The following is a 21,769-nucleotide window of genomic DNA, read 5'->3' on the forward strand; positions in this document are numbered from 1 at the left end:
CCAGCAGCCATAAAAAGCTTAACAACCAATGAAATCCAGTTTAAGAGAAGCCTAAAGGATTTATTAGTGGCCAACTCCTTCTACTCCATTTATGAATTTCTCAGTAGAACCAATGATATATATATATATATATATATATATATATATATATATATATAAAGTACAATATAACTTCTGCACAATTTCAGTGCAGTAATGTGTTAAGTGTAAATAAGTGTATGTGTGTGTGTGTGTGTGTGTGTGTGTGTGTGTGTGTGTGTGTGTAAGTACAAGCTAAATTCTGCACCATTTCAGTGCAGTAATGTGTTCATTGTAAATAAGTATTATAGTAGTTGTATTACACGTTTATTACCTTATAAATAAATTTAAAAAATTTTTATTTTGAATTCAGTGCATTAGTATTTTTAAAGTGATCCTTTCATATAGTGTTCAATAAAAAATGACGATCATTCCACTTGGGACCTGTGGAATGGTACATTAGCTTATTTGTTTGAGTTGTAAATATTTGTCATGTATTGTTGTTTTTCTGACATGTTCTACATCCTGGAGGATCTCCTCACTATGGATCAATTGGAATGAAAGTAAATCTAATCTAATCTACACCCCACACTGATCCTTCAGACAACCGTTTGTTGTTGTCTTCGTTATTTTCTTTCCTGGGCATGTTAAAGAAAAATGTCGCACGTGGCAATAATCTCTCAGGCACCTGTACAGCGCTTCTGGTCCCTCCAAATCCCTAAGGCGACATAGGAAAGATGACCACCACAGGTTATCGAAAGCGACATCAATATCAATCATCATCACTAGAGTGTACATAGAATGTGTATCTGTCGCTAGTGAAATTGCCATATTAATTGCGTCTTCAGTTGGATTGCCTCTTCTAAACCATACAGGTAAGATATCATCCCGGGTGGCAGTATGTGATCTTGTAATCTTTTAGTTAATGGTCTTTCAAATATCTTACCGACAATGTTCAAAAGGCATATTGGTCTGTAGGATTTAGGTATCACTGGATCTTTATCTTGCCCTTTACTAATTATTACCACTTCAGCATTCTTCCGCAGTGCAGGTACCTTTCCTTGCAAGAGTCACTCATTGTACAATTCGCACAAGTAACTATCTAATTGGGCCCAAAGAGCTTGTATTACTTCGGCGGGGATCCCGTCCGGTCCTTGAGACTTTTTCTTTTTCAGTCTTAAAATTATTTGCCTAATGTGTTCTTGTTCGAAGTAGTACACACGTTTATTGTTTCTATAGTCTTCCCAAAACATTTTTCGTAACCTACGCCGATCATTTGTCTCGCCCTTTACTCCTTCGTCAGGAAATAGTGTTTCTATTAGCAGGACAGCTGACTATTCCTAATTTTCTGTTGCCATCCCATCATCCCTTTTGAGCGTGGATAAGACTGTTGGTCATCGTATTTTCTCACACACTGTTTTAGATGGTACATCCTAGGAATCAAGTTCTAAGTTAGCCTCCGCGAATTGCTTCCATCGTTCCATTTTTGTTTTCCATAACTCTTCCTTAAAACGTTGTTTAAAATATCTGTATCTATGCAGCCTTCAGACTCTTTTCTTCTTGGGTCATGCTGTTCTGGTATTGCTTCCTGGCTCTTCCTGTTTCACATCTTAATTTCTGCAGCGCCTCGGTCCAGATGTAAGGTACTCTTTTAGAATGACCTCTGCTGACAAGTATCGATGCCTCCATTGCTTTATGTATAGCCACTGTCAGTTCTTGCTCTTTAATATCTACATTATCACTCAGAAATGGACTTCCCGAAAACTGAAACACCCTTCTTAGTTCTTGCCAGTTAGCATCCTCGTGTTATATTTGGGCCTTATGCGCAGGTTTCTTGGAATGTCTTGGATTTCCCTTCCAGCGATGGTATAGTGTATGATATGGTGGTCATTTGATATCATTCCACTCTCTGCCTTCCAGTCTTTAACACGGCGCATAGCAGAATTTCCATGAAGATGTTTTTGGAACGTCAGAAATGCGAAGGCTGAATAGGAGAGGTGTGAGAACTGAACCCTGTGATAGGCCTTTATTTAGTTTCTTTATTGAGCTTCTATTTCCATCCAAACAAACCTGAAACTATCGATTACTTATCATGTTATTAATAAAAGAAGCTGTAGTTTGGCATTTAATTATTTTCAGTAATTTGAAAATCACCCCTTCCCTCAAAGTACGCTGCCATAATCTCGATAAAGACCGCCGATGTTTTTAGTTTCTCCAGGATACTGGCGTCTGTGAATGTTGTCAGAGCTAGCACCTCGTCGTCACAGTTTCAGTGAGGCATAAAACAAGCTTGTTCTATTGGAATGTGTTCTAATTCTATGGTACATAAGTCTATCCAAGAGTGTGTAAGTTCAACTGAGCAGGGGAATTTTCCGAAAGTTCTGGGAGAGATCCGGTGGTTTGTTAGGTTTTAATATTGCAACAATTTGTGTAACTTATATTTTGAAGTCCCTGTGCGGTTTTAGTTTAGTTTTAACTATGTCATGTTCCGTAGATCATTTTCCCGATTATTTTATCTATATGATGTGGAGCAAGTCAGATTACAATATATTTATACACACATGAATAGTGCTAATATTACTATTACTAAAATTTTTAGTTCTACACATGCAACTACATTTAGAGGTACATTTTTTTACCATTTCTGAAACAGCAAGTCGTCCATGGAGTAGAAAGAGTTGTCCAAAAGAAATGATTTTAAGCTAGATTTAAAACTTGATCAGCTATCTGCCAGACACTTTGTGTTGTTGGGCAAAAAATCAAAGATTTTTGTTGCCGAATAATGCACTCCTTTTTGAGCAACTGACAGCTTCAATAACGGATAGGAAAGATCATTTATCCCTATAGTGTTGTACGTATGAACATCACTGTTCTTCGCGAATTGAGATGGATTATTTGCAACGAATTTCATTAGCGAATATATGTACTCTGATGGTGCAGTTAAAACACCTAACTCCTTGAAAAGGTGCCTATATGACGTCCTTGGGTGAACACCACTAATTATTCTCACTGCTCTCTTTTGTGCAATTAATACTTTATGTCTAAGTGGTAAGTTACCCCAGAAAACTATTCCATAAGACATTATTGAATTCAAATATGCAAAGTACGTTAGGAGGCTTATCTGTTTATTACCAAGACTAGCGATTATACAAAGAGATAAAGAAGCTGGACTTAGTTGTTTGAGAAGCTCAGTAATATGCTTCTTCCAGTTCAAGTTGTCATCAATGTGAACACCCAAAAATTTGGAGAAATGCACCCTGTTAACTGAGCCTTGTTCATATGCTACATCAGTTGTCGGTATGACTCTGTTCGGTGTACAGAACTGGATATAGTGAGTCTTTTCGAAATTAAGGGAGAGTCCATTTTCTGAGAACCATTTCATAATTCTATGAAAGACATCCTTAACAATATCTTCAGCTGCTTTTTCTGGAATGGGATTTATTATAGCACTCGTGTCATCTGCAAAAAGTACTAGTTCCGCTTTCTGAACTTCAGTGGGAGGTCATTCACATGAATAAGGAACAGCAGAGGACCCAAAATTGAACCCTGTGGGACTCCCTTCGTGATAACTCCCTATTCACTAGAATTGACCACTCTCCCAATATTATTTGTGCTATTCAGCCCAACTTTTTGCTTTCTGTTCATTAAGTATGATTCAAACCAGCTGTGTGTACAGCCTTCAATTCCATAAAACCTGAGTCTTTCTAAGAGTGTGACATGATCCACACAGTCTAATGCCTTGGAGAGATCACAAAAAATTCCAACTGGTGATAATTTGTTTCAGTACAAATTACACTGATGAGCCGAAACACTGTGTGCATCTACTTAAAAATGTATTAGTCCAGCACTGGAACGCAATTCAACAGTGGTTCTGCATGCCATGGATTCAACAAGTACTTGATAGGTTTGCAGAGGTTTGTGGCGCCAGACCCACGCACAGGTCACACACTTTCCGTAATTTACGGTCGGTTGGTTTATGGGTGTGGAACTGGCGCCCGATAGCGTCCCAGTTGGGTTTCATCGGATTCAGATAAGCCGAATTTGATAGCCAAGATATCAACATGAGTTCACTATCATGCTCCTCAAACCATTGCAGCATGTTTCTGGCCTTGTGAAACGCACAGTCACCCTGCTGGAAGATGCCTCACTGTTGGGGAAGACATCAAGCTTAAGGGGTTACAGGTTGTCCGTAATAATGTCCACGTATCCCACAGTTGTTATAGTGCCTTCGATTACTACCTGAGGTCCCATGGAAGAACAGAGGAATGTCCCCCATAACATCATACTGCTTCCACCGGCCTGCATCCAGGGTACGCTGCATGCTGCATGTTTCGAGCAGCCGCTCTCCTGGATGTCGGCGTATCTGGGCACGACCATCGACCTGGTTTAACAATAAACAGGAATCATGCGACCAGGCGACACGATTCCATTGATCCGCGGTTCAATCCCGATGATCCCGTGACACTGTAATCATAATTGAAGATGTTGTTGGGTCAACACGGGAACACGTAGGGTCCTCTGCTGCGGAACGCCATGTTTAACAGTGTGCGCTAAATGTTGTGCTCCAAAACACTTGTGCCTGCGCCAGCACCGTATTCTGTCGTCAGACCTCGCACAGATCCCCGCTTGTACTACTTTAGAGAGAAGGCAAGCCTCCGATCCCTATGTTGTGTGATGAGGTATAGACATCCAACTTCTTGTCGCCTACTGGTAGTTTCAGCATTCTTCAAGCGCCTTCCATATATGCTTACGACAGTAACACGCGAACAGAAGACCAGCCTTGCAGTTTCCGAGATGTTCGCTCCAAGGAACTAGGCCACAACAATCTGTCAAAGTCGCTTAAGTAGGCATATTTCTGCATTTGCGCCACTTATAGTCGAGAAAATGACTCCCCATTTGTCTTTGACCCCCTCATGTATATCTCTTACCGCATCACGTGCCCTCAGGGCCACCAGGCAGCATACAATCTCGCGGTGGGCACTGGTCATAAAGTTTTGGCTCATAGTACTGAACTTTCCCACAATTTGGATGGAAGTGTGTTTCTGATAATCAAAATGATTTAATTTGTAATGGAATAAGAAAATTTTCGCTCTTTACTCGCAATGGATTTACGTAATTCCCTGAAGCGCAGAAGAAACTGGTATAGGCATGCTTATTCAACTACAGAGATTTGTAAGCAGACAGAGCGGTCGGCAACGCCTGTGTAGGACAGCAAGAGTCTGGTGCAGTTGTTAGATCGGTTACTACCGCTACAATGGCAGGTTATCAAGATTTAAGTGAATTGGGACGTGGTGTTATAATCGGCGCATGAGCGATGGGACACAGTATCTCCGAAGTAGCGATGAAGTGGAGATTTTACCGTACGACCATTTCACGAGTGTACCGTGAATATCAGGAATCGGGTAAAACGTCAAATCTCCGACATTTCTGCGGCCGGAAAAAGATCCTGCAAAATACGGAGCAACGACGATTGATGGAAACGAAAATGAGCGTTTGGCGTCATTGCCCGGGAGGCCCCTGACGGGGCAGGTCCGGCCGCCTTGGTGCAGGTCTTATTACATTCTATGCCACACTGGGCGACCTGCGCGTCGGATGGGGATGAAATGATGATGAAGAAAACACAACACCCAGTCCCTGAGCGGTGAAAATCCCCGATCCAGCCGGGAATCGAACCCAGGCCACTTAGGACGGCAGTCTGTCACGCTGACCATTCAGCTATCGGCACGGACACGACGACTGATGAAAATCGTTCAGTGTGACAGAAGTGCAGCCTTTCTGCAAATTGCTGCAGATTTCAATGCAGCAAGTCGTATACCCTTGATGACCGCACAACACAAACGTTTCCGCCTCGCGTGGGTCCGTCAACACCGACATTGGACTGCTGACGACTGGAAACATGTTGCCTCGTCGGACGAGTGTCGTTTCGAATTGTATTGAGCGGATTGACGTATATGAGTATGGAGACAACCTCATGAATCCATGGTCCCTGCATGTCCGCAGGGGACTGTTCAAGCTGGTGGAGGCTCTGTAATGGTGTGGGGCGTGTACAGTTGGAGTGATATTGGACCTCTGATGTGTGTAGATACGACTCTGACACGTGACACGTACGTAAGCATCCTGTCCCATCACCTGCAGCCATTCATGTCCGTTATGAATTCCTAAGCACTTGGGCAATTCCGGCAGGACAATGCGACATCCCATACGTCCAGGATTGCTACAGAGTGGCTCCAGAAACACTCCTCTGAGTTTGAAAAGCTTCTTTGACTCTTCAGTGAAGTAAAGGCGTAAGTTTTCCTAAATCACGAAAACTGCTGTTGGAATAAGTGAGTTGCATATTGGAATTGTCTCTAGTGAACTGGCGACCGTATTGTTTGGCAATAATTAGTTTGTCCTTTTTCTATATTTCTGATGAGCACTATGGGACTTAACATCTGAGGTCATCAGTCCCCTAGAACTTAGAACTACTTAAACCTAACTAACCTAAGGACATCCATGTCCGAGGCAGGATTCGAACCTGCGAACGTAACGGTCGGGCGGTTCCAGACTGAGGCGCCTAGAACCGCTCGGCCACAAAGGCCGGCTTATTCCTTATGATTAGAAGGCGCTCCCACTGCTTCAGACCTATAGTGATTTTCACTATTCTAATCAAAATTACGAAATATTCTACATCTACATCCATACTCCGCAAGCCACCTGACGGTGTGTGGCGGAGGGTACCTTGAGTACCTCTATCGGTTCTCCCTTCTATTCCAGTCGCGTATTGTTCGTGGAAAGAAGGATTGTCGGTATGCCTCTGTGTGGGCTCTAATCTCTCTGATTTTATCCTCATGGTCTCTTCGTGAGATATACGTAGGAGGGAGCAATATACTGCTTGACTTTTCGGTTAAGGCATGTTCTCGAAACTTCAACAAAAGCCCGTACCGAGCTACTGAGCGTCTCTCCTGCAGAGTCTTCCACTGGAGTTTATCTATCATTTCCGTAACGCTTTCGCGATTACCAAATGATCCTGTAACGAAGCGCGCTGCTCTCCGTTGGATCTTCTCTATCTCTTATATCAACCCTATCTGGTACGGATCCCACACTGCTAAGGAGTATTCAAGCAGTGGGCGAACAAGCGTACTGTAACCTACTTCCTTTGTTTGCGGATTGCATTTCCTTAGGATTCTTCCAATGAATCTCAGACTGGCATCTGCTTTACCGACGATCAACTTTATATGATCATTCCATTTTAAATCACTCCTAATGCCTACTCCCAGGTAATTTATGGAATTAACTGCTTCCAGTTACTGACCTGCTATATTGTAACTAAATGATAAGGTATCTTTCTTTCTATGTATTCGCAGCACATTACACTTGTCTACATTGAGATTGAATTGCCATTCCCTGCACCATGCGTCAATTAGCTGCAGATCCTCCTGCATTTCAGTACAATTTTCCATTGTTACAACCTCTCGACATACCACAGCATCATCCGCAAAAAGCCTCAGTGAACTTCCGATGTCATCCACAAAGTCAGTTATGTATATTGTGAATAGTAACGGTCCTACGAAACTCCCCTGCGGCACACCTGAAATCACTCTTACTTCGGAAGACTTCTCTCCAATGAGAATGACATGCTGCGTTCTGTTATCTAGGAACTCTTCAATCCAATCACACAATTGGTCTGATAGTCCATATGCTCTTACTTTGTTCATTAAACGACTGTGGGGAACTGTATCGAACGCCTTGCGGAAGTCAAGAAACACGGCATCTACCTGGGAACCCTTGTCTATGGCCCTCTGAGTCTCGTCGAGGAATAGCGCGAGCTGGGTTTCACACGACCGTCTTTTTCGAAACCCATGCTGATTCCTACAGAATAGATTTCTAGTCTCAAGAAAAGTCATTATACTCGAACATTGCTTAAATTTTAAGTAGATTGGGAGCCTGTCATTTCATTTCCCGCAGTGGATTTACATTGCCCCATCTCATTTCTGTTGTGTTTCGGAATCAACTGCCTCCGTTCCGATCAAGAACACATGGTCATTGTGGTTTAGCCGATCAGCGTGTTGGGCTGTTACGGATTCCTTCAACAAGGCCACTTCCGATTTACTGCCCCGTTCCTTTCCACCTATCGCTGTGTTCCGTCTCTACCGACCTCAATGTTGACAAGATAAGAGTTTTCATCTCGGTTCCTTCCTTTCTTTGTGGTGAGACAGACGTCCCCACAACTGAAAGGTGGGTGTTGTCCTGCGAGGCAGATGCGGCGCGCGGTGAGCAGCGGCACGCGGGGGCCATGTATCTGGCGTGACGATCGTAGGCGACCGGGATCATCGATAAGCAGGCGTCAGCGGCAGCGGCAGCGGCAGCGGCGCGTGGCGCTCAGATAGCGGAAGGCTGCCCATGCCCCTAAAGCCGGCCTGCGCGCTGCCCGCGCCGGCCCCCAGCAGCAGGTACTGAGGCTCAAACATGACGGCTATTACAGTGACAGTGTCCCACGTCTTACCCATAGAGTAAATATCTCCGGAGTGAGCATTCACATGCGCAGTACAGATTTTGTGTTGTCAACATACATTGCCGGCCTGGTCACGTGTTCTCGGGACGTCGTGTGTTTGTCCCTGTATATCTATAATGTCACTACGTCCCTAGTACAGACGGATTCTTTTCGTACGTGTCGTGGATTATTTATATATGTTGCGCAGACATTTTAACAGTATCCATTTGATACTGGGAATATACCAGCTACGTAACTTTTAAGGGCAAGTGATATTACATCCTGCTTCTTTGCGATAGGTGTCACAGTTCAGATGCACTCGATTTCTGGTAGTTTTCGGTATGATACGGTACTTACTTAATAGTATTATAGAGCCTGACGTGCATTTTTGCAGTGATAGTCTTGCAAAACGACTTGACAGTACGCTAGTACTTTGCAAGTGTCCGAAAAACACCGAATTTGCCACACATTAGCGATTATATCCCTGCTAATTCGTCCTTTTTTTCTGCTATTTCTGCGTATTTATTTTCTCGTTTTTGCGACCTAAGGCACAATTTTTCTTACTGGTGACACTTTGAAGTATTTATTTAACGCATTTTACGAACATGCTCCCAGTTTATTAAATAAATAGTAGACTAAGTAATCTATACATAATCGATAAGTCACTGATAAATGCATGGAGGATAGTATTTGCTGAAACAACTAACCATTCCCTTTCCTGTTCCGCTAGTAAATTTACGAGAGGAAGCGATTGTTTCTAAGCTTTTGTACGAGCCGTAATATCTATTATATAGTCATAAAATCGTAGAAAAATAGGTCTACAGAATCAAGCCTTAATTATAATGCGTCTCGAAATTTTTGAACACGTACAGTGTCTCTTAATAATATGATAACTATAATTAGAACTACATGGTATGTACCCATGAAAAGTTACCATCTCTCCTTTCACATACTTTCTTTGCATCCGTAGCAACAACAGTAATTCACCATCGCTATTACACCATCAACAAACGGTGAAACACAACAAAAACTCTCGATATTATAAACTTCAAACGCTGCAGAGAGCACACACGCACAGCGAAGTCCCTAGAACGCGTGTCAATCCTGGTTTAATGTTGACAACATGCGCAGAACGCAATGCTCACTCCAGAGATATTTACTCTATGGTCTTACCTCAACACCGCGTTAGAGATGACAGACAGCAAGGCTTTCCTTTAATGTTGCAAATATGAACACGAACGTTCTCAACTCCGGTGACACCTAACTATGTATCTACAGGAGTGTGAGCAAAAAATGGAGAACGCCGTAAATTGAAGGGCGGATATAAAAGAAATGGACAAAAATTTAACAAAAACAACAGCCAACCTGTACAATATATACAGACACAAGCTTGGCAAACGCAAAACAATACCAGAGAGCCAAATAATCCACAGACAGCCGAATTCGGCCAGGAAAGTAGCACACATATGCCGAATAACAATCAAAGGCTAAGAGAATTTCAGTCTAGAGCCTCACAGGATACTAACTGGCGTAATCAAACACCAACATTCCATATAGTAGATGTTACACCTAACCCAGAGACCGATGCCACAGCGGCACCAGAAAACTTTAACCGGTCTCGGCAGGCCGCCGTTCTGTGACCTGGGAGGAGGATGGGGCCACGAGCTTTATCGACACTTGCTTCATCAGATACGAGCAAAGTAGTGATGTAAAAGATGATCTGTATGAAAGTAATGAGGATACATTGGTAAACTTGACAGAGGGCAAGGTAAAAGCTACTATTAAAGCCAAAATGTTTGACCCTGATGTACCCATCGTGCTTGACAGGGGTGTCACAATTAATCTGATGTCACAAGGATTCTTTCAAGAACTGAAGAAACGTGAGCGTTTAACAACACTGCCAGTGCAAAATAGCAAGGTACAAACTGCGACTGGTTAGAAATTGAAAGGCGTCAAACTACAAGCTTTAATTGCCATCCAATTATGACAGTTTTCTGTACAATGCAATTTTTTGATAGTAGAGAAATTAATAGTTCACTGTTTAATCAGTGGGGATACATTTAGGACATACCAAGTACAAATTGATACAGGCAAGGGCCAATGTCATTTCACAGTAAATAACCAATTATCTGCAATAGATCTAATCAGGGGAAGTATTGATAGACGTAAAACTGAAGTTACTCACGACTTTGAAGTTCAATTGGTAACTCCCATAGTCATGTTTATCAATATTATCAATATGTACAACAAACAGTCGGCAGCAGGAGAGGTAAATGTCGACACAATAAACAGGAAAGTAAGTGAGTCAAAGTACTTGTCTCAAGAACAGCAAGCAGAACTTAGGGAACTGATACCTGTTTTTATACATGCATTTGAAAAAATATCGGGTATCATTAAGGATTTTGTGTACAAAATCGAAGTATATCCTCATGAAACTTTTCGTTCTACTTCATACCCTATACAATGGACAAAGAGGGAAGCAGTAAGAAAAGAGATTAACAGGAAGCTGGAATGGGGCATAATACTACCATCATTTTCCCCTTATTGTAGTCCTATTTTGGCCATGGGTAAGTCAGAAGTCAGATGGCAAGGTGTGTTTGGTCCTCGACGCAAGTAGTATTACTAAGATCATTGTACCAGTACGAACACGTCCAGACAATTTAGAGGAACAGCTTATGAAATTTCATGATGTTAAATTTCTTAATATAATCGATCTCCAGTCCTCTTATTGGCAGATAAAACTACATGAAGAAAGTCAGAAGTCTACCACCTTCGTATGTGGGCGCAGCAGCTTTGAGTTTCAAGTATTACCATTTGGAATGAATGTATGTGCAGGTGTATTTATCTCTGCTCTGGACAAAGTGCTAGGACCTGAACTTTTGAGTAAGGTAACAGTATACATGGACGACCTCTTGGTCACAACACCCACTCGGGTAGAACACTTAAGATTGACTGAACAAGTATTGAACTGCTTCTCCGAATGTAGTAACAGAAAATCTCAAGAAAACTAATTTCGGACAAGAAAAGGTAAAATTTTTAGGACACATAATCTCATTGGAAGGCTTACTGCCAGAGCCTAAAAAAATTGATGCCATTAGGAACTGTCCTGTTCCTCAAAACAAGAGGCATTTAAAGGCATACTTAGGCCTAGTCTCTTTCAAGAAATTCATCCCTAACCAACTTATGAACAGTGATGCTTTACTCAATCTTCTCTGGAAAAACAGACCTTGGTTATGGGACAAGCAATGTCATACCGATTTCGAGAACATCTAGCAAGCCTTATTCAATGCTAATATTTTGTCTCAACCAGAAATGAAGAAGGATTTTTGATTATGCACCGAGGCGTCTTCTCAAGATTTGGTGCATGCCTTTTTCAAATGGTACAAGAGAGAAAACTCATCCCTAAAGTAATTAACTTCGCCAGCCGCAACTTATCCGAAGCTGAATGTTCATATTCAGTTACGGAGTTGGAGGGTTTATCTGTAATTTGGTCCTTTAAAAAGTTTGAATATTTCCTTTGGGTGAACACACAAAAGTAAACAGTGACCATCAGTCCCTACCATTTCTGTTAACTTGTAAATTGCTACACCAACGGATAGACAGGTGGTGTATGTACCTTCAAGAATTACATTTTGAAATAGTGTACATAAAAGGAGACAAGAACATAATAACTAATGCTCCTTCTCGATTACTACAAGGCGTAGAGGAATTTAACGATCGTTTAGAGCAGAAATGTGAAATAAGAGCTATGCTGATGGAAGACAAAACACTCTGACCATACTATGTCCACATGTGTAAACACATGGAGCAATTACAGCAGGGAGACATACGCTGCACTAAGGTAAGAGCGAAACTTATGCAAAACGGTAATGAAAAGTTAAAAAGGTTTTTCACTATTCATAAGGTTATCTGATACATAGGAACCATCCCAAACAAGAACAATGGAGCGTGTGTTTCCCAGGGGAATATGTGGATGATTTTATCTTGCGCGCGCACACACACACACACACACACACACACACAATACTTGGGGCCATTATGGCACAGCAAAGTGCACTGACAAAACAGGTAAATGTTATTTCCCCAAACAGGTGGTAAGAAAATGTATTGTCTGCCATAAAACAAAACATTCTAACATCTCTAAACAGATTGAACTACATCTCACTCTAAACATATTGAACTACATCTCACTGTGGCTTAAAAACCTCTAGAAAAAGCATATTTGGATGTGGCTGGACCCTATCCCAGTGTTTAGGGTGGCGTAAAGTATATAGAAGGTCTGTATCATGTTTCAACAAATACATAAAATTGTATGCTGTACAGAACATTACAACCAGTTCAATTATAAGACGAATCAAAGAGAATTATTTTGCAAGAGTAGGGAAACCAGAAGTTATGTTAACAGATAATGCCTCATATTTTGTTGGATGTAAATGGAAAGAGTTTGTAGATTCTAACCAGATCAAACACATTTTAGTATCCAGATTTCACCCCGAAGCATCCCACATAGAAAGGATGTTTAAGGAATTCAACAGGTTTTTAAGGACCTACATATAACGTAAACATACCAAGTGGATTGAATATGTCACTCCTTTCTTACAAGTTGTTAACAACCTTCCCCATACATCAACTTGATTTACACCAAATGAGATGATGTTAAATTGCAAACAGGTAGACGAATGGGAAAAAAATTTGCCCAAGATTCTGATACCGCAATTATCACTCAATGATAAAATACGACAAACAGTAATCAACCTTGAAACCTGGGCTAAACATAGGAAACGCATATACGACAGGCAGCTGAAACGTACAACACAATTTTATATAAGGCAAAAGGTGTTACTTAGAATACATCCCAAATCCACAAAATTGGAAAACCGAACCGTAAGTGTCAACTACTACACACTGGACCACATGTAATTACTAAAATCCCCTACCCGGAATCATACAGATTCGTACACATGAACACGGGTAAAGACAAGGGCCTTCACCCATACAAAGACTTGAAAACGTTTATATATTGAAAGAAGGGCTGTATACACTCTAAGTTGTATATGTGTATAACAATATTAGATTTAGGCTACTGAAAAGTCACACTCCAAAATTTATGCTGTTAGCCGTTAAGGAAAATTTTTGTTTCTAGTTTTTCTTATATCAAATGTGTAACAATGAGTGGTAGTAACAAGGAAGAATTTTACTTTTATGTGTCCAGAGACGACATTACTCTAAATACAACGCTTCGCCTTGCACGTAGCCCAGTTGTAAACAAATAAATGAACATGTGAAACGCACGGTAGCGTGTAATGCAATACACAACTCGCCGCGACGCAAGCGGTATCAGAGCGACGCAATGTCCGCTTATTGGGGAGCAGGCTAATCAACAAATCACAAGTGAGTGCGCGCCAGACAGACACAGCTGGAAGTGCTGGACGCCCAAAATAAACAACCCTGATGATCTACAGCCCACACTAACATTTCTAAAGAGAGATAGAAAATTAAGGGAGAGTCTATACTATAACTATGACTATCTACACAATACACAGGAAAGGGACGCTAAACTATGAGATATTTACTTGAGCTACGCTGCTATAAACATTACATCTTTATATGTACAATATTTACGAATTTAAGTATTGAAAGTGCATGTACTAATTATACTTGATAGACGAGAAACGTCTTCCTGAAGGTAAACAAGTGAGCACAGTATAAACGGCAAACTGAATAAGAGGTCGCACCACTACTCTAATACACTTTATCTTTCAGATTTATAGGGTAACTAGAGACGCACACGTGACATGTAATAAGTTTTGTGATAACACGACTGCAAACTGAAATTAATGAATACATGATTGACTATATGAAGAAAGTATTAGTAGCCATCGAGCCTCTATATACTTATCTATGAAGATTTAGTTTTAAGCTAGTATTAAGTTTTTACTCCCAGGGAACAATGCATCGACACGTCCTAAAGTGAAGTAAATACAAATGCTTGTAGAGCGTTAGGTACCATATGAACGTAAGAAGGACAACACCGCAAGTAAATACAGTTGTAAGTTTGTAATACGTATGAATGTGAAAGTGTGAAAGCATGTGAAGAAGAAAACAGTTGCAGTACGTCACATATCACGATTCTGAACTAAGGTTGAGTACTACCAAATAATCAAAGGGTCGAAACCTAACTATTGTGAGCGTCGACTACCCATGAAAGCGTCAAACACCTGAATGACATTGAAATTTTTATGCACGTTTCTTACTTATGTAAACATTTTTATGCTCGTTATACGTAACATATTGTATTGATGACAAAAACCTGTAAACCTCAGCACATGGAATGGTTATCCTTTATACAATGAACATATTAAGTAAATTGTGAGCTGCTCTTTTAAACACTTAATAAGTATTTGATATCATTAATATCATCAGATTTGAGTTGTGCTTTGAAATAACAAACTATTTTGTTCTTGGGATCACAGTTAATCTATTAACGAGACGTAAGTGAGCACATAAATGCCTTTCCGTGGAATTTCCACAACCCTGTAGTGTGTAGATCCTTCCTGGAGAATGCTGAAGAGGCGAGGCCATGCGTGGTCATCTGAGAGGCGCGTAGTATCTATTGTAGCGACTATTGTTTACTTCTTGGAACCTTTTTGAATTGATAAGTAGGATCCGACAAGAAGCCACTGTAAATTGAAATGAAATGTATGTCAATACATGCCATAAATGGAAACAGAATCTATTATTGTATGAATGTTATATGAAGCATGTATAACCAAACGAGAGTAAAATGTGCACTCATATAACTGGAATCTAATAATGTAAAGAAAATGAAATATGACAAAATGTACTAAAACCAAATGACAAGTACTGACCCTGTATGTAAAATGAGAGCCGCGCGGGATTAGCCGAGCAGTGTAGGGGCGCTGCAGTCATGGACTGTGCGGCTGATCCCGGCGGAGGTTCGAAACCTCCCTCGGGCATGGGTGTGTGTGTTTGTCCTTGGGATAATTTAGGTTAAGTAGTGTGTAAGCTTAGGGACTGATGACCTTAGCAGTTAAATCCCATAAGACTTCACACACACATTTGAACTTTTTTTTTTTTTTTTTTTTTGTAAAAAGAGAAGAGAATTTGTTACAGACTATAGTGTATATGAGCGACGATAATGGCATGTCAGCAAATGAATAGGATAAGTGTATTTTGTAATTGTAATTGTATTTTATTATTTCGTGTGTACAGTATGGGGAAAGGACACTACATAAACTTTATGTAATGCAACTGTATGAAAGACGCTCAAAAAGAAAGCGCAAAAAAATACGAAATCTGGCTGCAAAGTGTTAAGTGTAGGTGTGTTAAAACAACACGTGAGTGTGCGCATGGTAAACTAAAAATGCCAATACTTCGTGTAACATGAATTTTCTGTGCTCGACGACGTCGTAAAAGCAGCAAGAAACTTACCCTGTCAACAGATATCAGATGTACGGCTGGTCTCCCCACGGAATAAGCGAGAGCAACGAGGTTAAATAAATTCCACGGGTTGTTGATATGAGAACCTGTTGTCACCGCATCGAAGATTTCACGAAGGATCACACCACTAAACACGAGCTTCACGAATTTGTGCAGTGAAAGCCACTGTAAACGCATGACACGGACACTTTGCCCTCGTACTGTACATGTGAGCGCGACTGTGACGATAACGGACGCTGGATATATATATATATATATATATATATATATATATATATATATATATGTGTGTGTGTGTGTGTGTGTGTGTGTGTGTGTGTGTGTGTGTGTGTGTTAAAAGAAGCTGACATGCCCATATAAATTGGTAACTATTCAGGATAACACTAATGGCCGAAAATAAAGGCTATGCCCATACCAGCCAGGTTTATAAAACCTCAAAAAGGGAAACAAGCTAAGAGACTGTGCACCTCGGTATGAGGTCAGTGCACAGTGGGGGGGAGGGGGGGGGAAGCAACTGCATTGAATCATATTATGTTTCTTTCTTGTCTTATATATAATTGCTTTACTTATACCAAAAATACTGTGATTCGTGTGTTTAAGAAGATATAGACAGATCGACAGTTTCAATGGTTGCCATGATTATTTGGTACCGCATACTACTGGAAGCAGCATTGTTGTTGTTGTTGTGGTCTTCAGTCCTGAGACTGGTTTGATGCAGCTCCCCATGCTACTCTATCCTGTGCAATCTTCATCTCCCAGTACCTACTGCAGCCTACATCCTTCTGAATCTGCTTAGTGTATTCATCTCTTGGTCTCCCTCTACGATTTTTACCCTCCACGCTGCCCTCCAATGCTAAATTTGTGATCCCTTGATGCCTCAAAACATGTCCTACCAACCGATCCCTTCTTCTATTCAAGTTGTGCCACAAACTTCTCTTCTCCCCAATCCTATTCAATACCTTCTCATTAGTTACGTGATCTACCCACCTTATCTTCAGCATTCTTCTGTAGCACCACATTTCGAAAGCTTCTATTCTCTTCTTGTCCAAACTAGTTATCGTCCATGTTTCACTTCCATACATGGCTACACTCCATACAAATACTTTCAGAAACGACTTCCTGACACTTAAATCTATACTCGATGTTAACAAATTTTTCTTCAGAAAAGATTTCCTTGCCATTGCCAGTCTGCATTTTATATCCTCTCTACTTCGACCATCATCAGTTATTTTACTCCCTAAATAGCAAAACTCCTTTACTACTTTAAGTGTCTCATTTCCTAATCTAATCCCCTCAGCATCACCCGATTTAATTTGACTACATTCCATTATCCTCATTTTACTTTTGTTGATGTTCATCTTATATCCTCCTTTCAAGACACTGTCCACTCCGTTCAACTGCTCTTCCACGTCCTTTGCTGTCTCTGACAGAATTACAATGTCATCAGCAAACCTCAAAGTTTTTACTTCTTCTCCATGAGTTTTAATACCTACTCCGAATTTTTCTTTTGCTTCCTTTACTGCTTGCTCAATATACAGATTGAATAACATATGGGGGGGAGGCTACAACCCTGTCTCACTCCTTTCCCAACCACTGCTTCCCTTTCATGCCTCTCGACTCTTATAACTGCCATCTGGTTTCTGTACAAATTGTAAATAGCCTTTCGCTCCCTGTATTTTACCCCTACCACCTTCAGAATTTGAAAGAGAGTATTCCAGTTAACGTTGTCAAAAGCTTTCTCTAAGTCTACAAATGCTAGAAACGTAGGTTTGCCTTTTGTTAATCTTTCTTCTAAGATAAGTCGCAAGGTTAGTATTGCCTCACGTGTTCCAACATTTCTACGGAATCCAAACTGATCTTCCCCGAGGTCCGCTTCTACCAGTTTTTCCATTCGTCTGTAAAGAATTCGCGTTAGTATTTTGCAGCTGTGACTTATTAAACTGATTGTTCGGTAATTTTCACATCTGTCAACACCTGCTTTCTTTGGGATTGGAATTATTATATTCTTCTTGAAGTCTGAGGGTATTTCGCCTGTCTCATACATCTTGCTCACCAGATGGTAGAGTTTTGTCATGACTGGCTCTCCCAAATGCAAATTATGTTTATTGACCTTAATGTAATTATATTCAAGACCTGTTGATACAGGTATCTGTTAAAGTTCACGAAAGATTGTACACAGATTCACAAATTAGCTCCAAAGTTTTCTCAACGATTCTTTCCAATCAATTTTTCCAATTATTCAATCAATTATGGACGGCTACAGAGGCGTCATGGGTCAATATTTCAGCAGGGGACATCCAACGACTTGTTGAGTCATGCCACGCGGAATTCCTTCGCGACGCCGGGCAAAAGAGGTCCGATACGACATTAGGAGATATCCCACGACTTTTGTCACCTCAGGGTAGAAGTGTAAGCAAAACAAAGGGTGAACCCGAACCCCACCCACAAAATTTGAGTGGTTGTTCGGGGATATTTTTTGAGTATTTTGGTGTAAGATACCGATGATCACCGGTTGCTTGTTACAAAATTATAATGTAATTGTGATTTATTTTATTTATTACTATAGGGAAAAAGCCTGTAAATCACAAACGTCGAAGCATACAACACAAAACACAGAGTAGACCCCTATGTACAGACGCAGAAGTGCAGAAGTACAGTACTGTGGTGTGACTGCCGCCGCTGCGGGTATATTCAAAAATGGTTCAAATGGCTCTGAGCACTATGGGACTTAACATCTGTGGTCATCAGTCTCCTAGAACTTAGAACTACCTAAACCTAACTAACCTAAGGACATCATACACATCCATGCCCGAGGCAGGATTCGAACCTGCGACCGTAGCGGTCGCGCGATTCCAGATTGAAGCGCCTAGAACCGCTCGGCCAGGTATAGCTCGGCACAGTGTGGTTGTGCCGTTCACCCATTGCATCTTTTGAACTCTCCTCACGCGAAGCGTATATCGGCCGCCTTTTCAACCTGTCGCACTGCTGCGTATCAGTGTTAACACGATGTCAACATTGGCAACGTAACAAAATCGAGTCGGAACTGAAGTACTGAATGTAAGCTTGATTGCGATGAGTGACTTAAACATTACTGTTGTGATGCAAAGTACCGTGAGGGTGCAGACAAGTTTCTTTTCAGACAAAGCAAACGGATCATATCGCTGACATTTGCAGTATTGTGAAGATATTCTCACTGCAATAAACTTATGAAGACAAGCGGAGGTAAGAAATCAAACGAAATACGGGTCTCTTACCCCAGAATACTCAGAAAATATCCATCAACCACCCTCGAAATTTTTTCGGTGGGCGTCGGTTTCATTATCTATAAAGTAGCAAATATAGTTTTGAACGTCCCGTAGACATGCGGTACCGTCAGAGACGAAGCATCTACAGTTAAATGTACATTTATACCCTGCAAATAACTGGGAAGTGCATGGCACAGCGCACTTCCCACTGTACCAGTTATTATGGCTTCTTTCGGTTCCGTTCACGTAGGGACAGCGGGAAGAATAACTGCTTTAACACCTCTGTGTGCCCTGTAATTAGTCTAATACTATTGTGCTGATGCCTACTGGAGTGTATTTTGTGCAGCAATCTGCGGCTGTGTGCTGATAATATTGTGCTGCACGGGAATGTTCGTCGTCGAATCTCTGTAGGAGGATACAAGATGCCTTAGACAAAATTTCTAGTTGGTGTGGTGAATGACAATTAGCTCTAAATGTACGAAAATGTAAGTTAATGCTGATGAGTAGAAAAAACAAACCTGTATTGTTCAACTTGTAACATTACGTGAGTATGTCCAATATAGTCGGCTCTACTTTGCGTCAGGTGAGTGTAGGAGAGTCGAAACAAGTAGTGAGTAACCCATGACGTCATATCAACTAGAGATTTTTTAAATTAATGTAATTCATTTCTAAATTTTATTGATTATTTTCAGAGTAAAAAATTGAATTATGTACGACATTTAATAGGTAATGAGTTTTAATGAGATAGATATAAATATGTTTCGACATAGCAGATCACCTTGTCGCATTATGCATGATATGTTAAAAAAAAAAAAAAAAAAAAAAAAAAAAAAACAACTTCCGTGTAAGTAGTTGTCGAGCGCGGATCTTCTGTAACTTTCATGAATGGGCATAGAATTGTTAATTTACAATCGGCAGTTGATTTAAAAATGATTCTAGGGAACCACGGCCCGACATTGGTGCAAACAAAATCGCGCGCGAATTCTCAAATATCGACGCGGAGTTTAAGATATGCGGCATAATATCGGGCGTTATCGTCGCGTGTAGGATTCAGTAACATTAACCGCAATTTACGGACATTAGCTTAATAGCTATCAAAGACTTATATGAGTGGCATAGTAATCGTCTTGATGCTTAAAGCAAGCGAGAAGAGATTTACTGTTGGCATACGACAAATATTATTCATTGCGTAGTCAGCTTGTTGATACGTTGCTTAGCAACTCATAAAAGGACAGTGATAGAATTACTGAAACGATCTTTTTAAGTATCAGTGACCACTACACACACACATCAGAAACTAATTACTGTAACTGCGAGTGACTTCTGGATTGGATGAGGTTTTTTTTTTATTTCAGCTAATTGGTATCTTTCGAAGTTGAAGCTTCATCAATGGTGTCGCGCTCATTCAGTTTAGTAGAACGATAGATAATACTAGCTACACTACTATTTATAGTTTTGAAAGAAAAGAGAGCACATACCAGTTTTTCTTTTGAGAAATGTTCGCACTTCAATCATCAGGCTTCCCAAACCAGAGGCACGAGTGACGCTCCCTCACAGCACTACGATATCGTGAACCGGAAATACAGAAGCGTCCGATCTTACCCGTCGGCTTTGACCCATGACGTCACAAATACCGCGGAAACGACCATAAACAACAATTCCAATATGGCGGATATAAAAACATCGAATACGTATTGTAAACACTGAAATACACAAGTTTCACAAAAAGCCTAATGACTGTAACGGGACAAGCGTGGGAAATTGGGGGTTTTTGGGTGGGGAGAAACTAAATATGTCGTTATGCGGTGGGGGGAGTCTGCAGTGCCCCCCCATCCCCCCACAGGCTTCATTAGTGTCAAATCAATATTTTCGAATCATAGGCGGCCGCTGCCGCGGCCGCATTCCAAAAAAAAAACTCCCAACCTAACCTCAAGTGGGCTACGCTACAGATCAATATGTTCATCAAATTGCTTCATATTACGTATACATGTTCTTTAAACAAGAGTACATCAAACCATGTATTAGGTTTTCCGCGCCGTAATGACGTCACACACCACAACACGCTTACGTCACGGGTCAAAGCCGACGAGTAAGATCGGACCTTTCTGTTGACCCCGTGAACCACCACACACATGTGACCCCTTCTCACTACATTTCTGCATTGAAAACGCTGAGATACAGCCGCGGTACGAAGAAGGAAGAAAGAAGAGGAAAGATCAGCGAAAGAAACGGAGCAAAGAGAGAAGGGGAGGCCACAAACTACAACATCAGTAGTGTGTTGCCTGACGCAGCCACGTCCATTAAATACCTAGGCGTAACGTTGCAGAGCGACATGAAATGGAACGAGCGTGTAAAGATTGTAGTAGGGAAGGCGAGTGGTTGATTTCAGTTTATTGGGGGAATTATAGGCAAGTGTGGTTCATCTGTAAAGGAGACCATATACAGAACATTAGTGCGACCTATTCTTGAGCAATGCTCGGCCGTGGCAGATCGGATTAAAGGAAGACATTGAAACAGTTCAGAGGAGGGTTGCTAGATTTATTACCGGTGGGTTCGAACAACTAGCAGCTGTTAC

General features: G+C 41.0%; 1 protein-coding gene across 1 annotated transcript in view; it reads left to right on the forward strand.

Annotated features, from left to right (window-relative positions):
• The window catches only part of LOC126249192 (uncharacterized), a 149,911-nt gene extending 139,484 nt beyond the window's left edge, over positions 1 to 10,427 (forward strand). The window contains exon 3 of the mRNA XM_049950880.1: positions 10,114 to 10,427. Within this exon, the coding sequence (XP_049806837.1) occupies positions 10,114 to 10,427 (314 nt within the window). The remainder of the gene's footprint in view (positions 1 to 10,113) is intronic.
• Positions 10,428 to 21,769: the final 11,342 nt, after the last annotated feature.

This window comes from Schistocerca nitens, chromosome 1, assembly GCF_023898315.1.
Source record: "Schistocerca nitens isolate TAMUIC-IGC-003100 chromosome 1, iqSchNite1.1, whole genome shotgun sequence".
NCBI classification, from domain to species: Eukaryota; Metazoa; Arthropoda; class Insecta; order Orthoptera; family Acrididae; genus Schistocerca; species Schistocerca nitens.